The 5288-nt window shown below is 40.6% G+C and overlaps 1 protein-coding gene across 1 annotated transcript in view; it reads left to right on the top strand.

Annotated features, from left to right (window-relative positions):
* The first annotated feature begins 822 nt into the window (after positions 1–822).
* The window catches only part of LOC107121097 (lethal(3)malignant brain tumor-like protein 3), a 77859-nt gene continuing 73393 nt past the window's right edge, over positions 823–5288 (top strand). The window contains exons 1-4 of the mRNA XM_015423950.1: positions 823–862; positions 1772–1907; positions 2702–2793; positions 3986–4137. Coding sequence (XP_015279436.1) covers positions 1787–1907; positions 2702–2793; positions 3986–4137 — 365 coding nt within the window. The 5' untranslated portion in view covers positions 823–862; positions 1772–1786. The remainder of the gene's footprint in view (positions 863–1771; positions 1908–2701; positions 2794–3985; positions 4138–5288) is intronic.

Genomic DNA, 5288 nt, shown 5'->3' with positions numbered 1-5288 from the left:
ACTCCCCAAAGAGGGTTATGCTTGGCTGATAAGAACTTGCTGGTGGTCCCTGGCCTGAGAGACATCCAGCTGTCCTCGAACAGGACCAGGGCCTTTTCAGCTGTGGCCTCAACCTGGTGAAACTCTCTGCCGAGTGATATCCATGCCCTGTGTGATTAATGCAGTTCCGCAGGGCATGTAAGGCAGAGGTGTGCTGCCAGGCATTTGGCTGAGAACAGCAATGGTTTTCCACCTGGCTGGCACTCCTGCTTTTCCTGCCTCCGCGCCCCCGCCGCCCCCCCCCCCCGACCCACAAGACAGCGGCATATGATGGCAGCTTCATCACCATCTGACTGATAACTTATTGTTATATATTTTCATGATTTTAATATTTTATTGTACTTATGTAAGAGGGTTTTTTTTAATGTACACCACCCTGAGTCCTGTCTTATAGGGGAGGGTGGTCAACAAATCAAATTTAATAAACAAGTAAATAATAAATAAAGACAGTTTCATTCTCATTAATTAATGTAATACTGCTGAAAGTTAATTGGATCTTTGACTTTGATCATATCGTGAGGTTACAAGTAGCAGCCAATTGCCAAGTCTAAGCAATATGCAAGAAGCTAATCCTGGAGAATATGAATATATCACCCATCCTGTCTGATGCTGAACTCCCTCAGTTTCCACTGGAAACTGTTAACAGTAAAAGAAGGGCCTCTTGTTGTGTGTGTTCGTTTTACAGTGTAAAGTAACATTCCCCTCCTTTCCCCTGTAGTCGCAGTCCTTCCCACAAAACAAGAATGGATTTAAAGTTGGAATGAAGTTCGAGGGTCTGGATCCTGAACATCCATCTTTATTTTGTGTCCTTTCTGTTGCTGAGGTATTTGTCTGGTTTTTTTTTAATAAAACCTACAGTGTTTTCTAGAGGGGGAGGGGAATTGACAAGTAGTAGAAAGATGTAAGGATAGTCCTTAAACCAATAGGTTAAGACCATGTTCTAGTTTAGTTTTATTATTACGGTCTAAGACCAGCATACAATACAAACATAGTATGAAAAAGAAGGAAAAACCTGAGATAATACACAGAATAAAATCTAAATTTAAAAACTTTTAAAATGCGACTCCTGCAATCTAAGAATCAATGCACAGAACTCAGCGACTGAACGTGTAAATCTTTGCATTCTTATCTGATAAAAGCCAGTGAAGTCTTGCTTTGTTCAAACCATGTTCTAATGAAGTAGTTGATTTCATTTTTAATTAAACTTGGTTTCTCTCTGAAAGATTTCATTTGAAAAATTCATTTGTGCTGCCATATTATTATTATTATTATTATTAATTTTGATTAAAGAAATCAAAAGATGTCAAGGCATGAACAAGGATTATTGGCAGTCTGAAAGTTAATTGACACGTAGGGCAGACAATCTAGGAAATCTTTGTTTTTCTCCCTTGTGTGTCTTTGCTGTACCTCAGCTAATTTTGGCAGCTAATCCTTCAGTGGTCTACATAAAACAAAATTCATAGTGGTTTAACTATCCATTTCATTGTGATTCTCGACACTGCATGCAGTGCCTGACCTACTGGGAGATTGATTGCAGGGGCACATCGTTCTGGATTTCCAGGTCTCATCTATGGATAGATGTATTCTTTCTCTTAAAATATAATCTTCCTTGTTCTGGATTTATTTTTGGATGAAAAAGACTTGGCCTGGTATGAACAGAAATGTAAAATGTGGTCATTTTTCAAGGCAAATAGCACACAAGGGATAAACTTGTGTTGTCTCATGTTTACAGATACAAGGGTACAGGATGCGTTTGCATTTTGATGGCTATTCTGAGTGCTATGACTTCTGGGTTAATGCCGATTCTCCAGATATCCATCCTGTGGGCTGGTGTGAAAAAACAGGCCACAAACTGCTTCCTCCTAAAGGTACATGGGTTGTTGGGGTTTTTTTGTTTTTAGTGTTTTGTTATCAGCTTCCCTGGATATGAGCGGCCCTCCTTAATGAACCTTGAACTGCTTAAAATGGGAAGATATAACAAAAATCAGAACCCCTGGTCATTCCACATAAGTGGAAAGAGATGACGTGTTAGAAGTGTACCATGTGTCTGCTTCTGTCCTGTAACATGTCAAGCAGCTAAAAATTTTCTTCCATGCTGAAAATACACTGCTGAGTAGTGGTTTTCTGGTGCATGTACAATCACAAAAAAGATGCAATAACCGATAGAGGGAATCTGTGTTAATTTTTTAATATGTGCCAATTATTACTGTCATTTCCCAAGCAGGTTTAAGGAGTCCTAGAACAGGTAAAGCAAGGTGTTTATTTTTTCTAGGGTCAAGCACTAGCAGTACAGTCCCATGTAGAATTACTCCAGTCTAAGCCCATTTAAGGCAGTGGCGTAACTGCATAGGATTGCTGTGTAGGAAGCATTAAAATAATACGTTCTTTTAGTAATGTATTCAGTGCTTTCTCTTGATATTATTCTATTTACCAGAGACTTCTGACATTTCAAATTAATGACTAAGAGCTGCAATAATGTATTAAAAAACAGGAGAAAGCAAGAAGTCTGTGAATTGAAGGCTTGGATGCCTGCCTCTTTCACAAGGGCTTCAATCATGCAAAGTTCAAATTCTTCCCACATAATTTCTATTTCTCAAAAGCCGGTCTGAGTACAGCAGCTCCCTGTATCAAACAATGCTTTTATCTACCAATCTATCTCTAGGTTACAAGGAAGGGGAATTTAATTGGGCTTCGTATTTGAAGAATAGCAAAGCCCAGGCTGCTCCCAAAACTCTTTTCAAGGCACTCAGCACAGTAAGTGGTAATACTGATTTTGATGTCTTTTACGTTTGTTGTTGTTCAAGCCCTTTTTAAAAAGCTTCATCCTGGATAGCATTGTTCCCTTTTTCAGATGCTTAGAACAGGAACTAAACTATGAAATGGGATGGGGACAAGAACAGACCAGGCAGAAGCATTCTAGAGGAAACCTATTTAGTTGCTCACACTATCATTAGTATGCAGAGTTCATTTCCTAAGTGTGCATACACAGCAGCCAAATAAACAGGCCAGTAAGCATCAGGATCCACAAGGCAACAAATACCGGTTCCTCTGGCATGTGTTTTGTCTTTAAAAACATCTATTCGGGGCTAGCTTTGTATAACATCCAGTTCAGCTCATTCCCTGGCTTGAAAACATGTGGCAAAACTCATACCTACCTCAAAATGTGTTACTGCTTATATATTTGCCTTCTTTACCTGTCTCTTCAGAGTTGTGTTTTAAATGGCTTTAGTTCACTTCTCGTTCCACTCTGTCAAATAGCCTGGCTTGTACAGTTGTGTAGCATCTTATCCAATCTGTACCCTGGTAATGGTTGTCAATTCCTGTTGATTTCAGTTAATTAGAAGACAGGCTTGTAACTCTTCCATGCAGAGCAGTCCTGTGGAGAAAGTAGCATCTGACTCAGAATATCCATGAATACAAAAGCTGCTCTCTGGTTCTGATTTACATAGGGTAGCCCATTTTTTCCCTACCTCTGGACTCATGTGGATCATTGCCAGAGGCAGCCATTCTGTTCATAGACGCCCAAGGTCAGATGCTGCTGTCTGCAGGGGCCACTCTGCGTGAAACATTTTCAAAAATGAATTAGCCCAGTTTTAAAATTTCAGTCTCTGCAGTCTTCCCAAGTTAATGAGAGCCCTCTGCTATATTGTAGCTGACTTTTCTAGTCATATGCTAAAAACTTACTTTTTCCATAATGAAGTTTTCATAATATTTAGCTTCTGAAGTGAAAAGTGGCAATATTTGTGGGGGTTTTGTCTACATTTTACAGTTGATCTGTTTTGCCAGTGTATATATAGAATTTTGGGGTTTATCCTCATGGAACTGCAACGTGAGGTTTTTTTTGTTTTCATAACCTAGAAGACAATATTTGAAAGCATAATGGAAGACTATATTTGAAAGTATAATTGCAAATGACAAACATTTCCTCCTTTTTTCTGTTCTCCAGCCAATCACGCCTTCCGGTTTTCGAGTGGGAATGAAGTTAGAAGCAGTAGACAAAAAGAATCCTTCCTTAATGTGCGTAGCAACCATTACCGACATGGTGGATAATCGGCTGCTAATTCACTTTGACAACTGGGATGAAGGCTACGATTATTGGTAAGAAATGATTTCCAGTATGCATCCAGCCATTGTGATGCTTGGGAGGAAATAAATAATGTCCACAAAGCCCACAGGGTAGTTTGGAATTAGAAAGGGAATTCTGAGCCAGACTTTAATTCTTTTTTTCAAATCATCTGCAACTTTGAGGGCTAGACTCAGGGCCCAAGGAAGATAACAATCTGAGAATCTCAGGATGTGACATAATGCAGCATGTATCAGATTCCAAACTTGTTTGGAGGGCCCTGCCTGCACACTAGAGAGCCATAATAATGGGGGTCCAGAGAGACCTGGGAATACTTTCTGTTGGCCAAATCCAAATGTGTTTCAGGGAACTGGTTTGCCTACGTTGTAAATCTCCTTACAGGAGGCTGTGGCTCAGTGGTAGAACATCTACTTGGCATTCAAAAGGTCTCAGGTTCAATCCCCAGTATCTCCAGTTAAAAGATCTGGCAGTAGGTGATATGAAGAACCTCTGCTTAAGACCCTGGAGAGCTGGTGCCAGTCTGAGTAGACAATACGGACTTTGATGGACCAAGGGTCTGTTTCATGTTTCATATGTGGGGTCCGACAGTGGCAGTTTCATGTGTGGGGTCTGACATTCTCTTTGTAGCATTTCATCAAGTGACTAAAGAGAAAAATGTGTCAGTGACATCATTCAATAAATGATGGAGAGAATGCATACGTGAGGCATAAGTTTCCCAAGCTCTGAAACCTCCATAAGAAATCACACCTCACTCCATAGGAAGTATGCCTATGTCAGCAGCAAAATGCAGCTGTGGTGGACATCTGAAAGGGAACAGCCTGGCCTGGGCCTTGGTGCCTATTTTTGTTGGATATTACAAACTGTACTTAGCCACCTTAGCTGATGCAACGTCTGAGTATGGGGTCCTTCAGCAGGTGGTACTAGCTGCACATAGTTCTTCTCTCCCTGGACTGCATGACTGTATTGGTTCAAGGGACATCCTACTGCTTCAGGGGACTATGGAATACTAGAAATTATCATAGAAGTTCCTTCTGTCCAAAGTTACGAGGGTCTTCCTTACTCTATTCCAAATTCAAGGAGGAGTGTGTGCTATATGTTTAGTACTAGCTGCAAAGCCCTTTGTGGAGGAAGACAACGAGCCCTAGAAAGGTAGGGTGGGTGGGTG

This window comes from Gekko japonicus, unplaced genomic scaffold (assembly GCF_001447785.1).
Source record: "Gekko japonicus isolate JY-2015 unplaced genomic scaffold, Gekko_japonicus_V1.1 scaffold344, whole genome shotgun sequence".
In the NCBI taxonomy this organism is placed as follows: domain Eukaryota; kingdom Metazoa; phylum Chordata; class Lepidosauria; order Squamata; family Gekkonidae; genus Gekko; species Gekko japonicus.
Note: the sequence above shows the minus strand (reverse complement) of the source record. Positions and strands in the feature narration are given on the sequence as shown.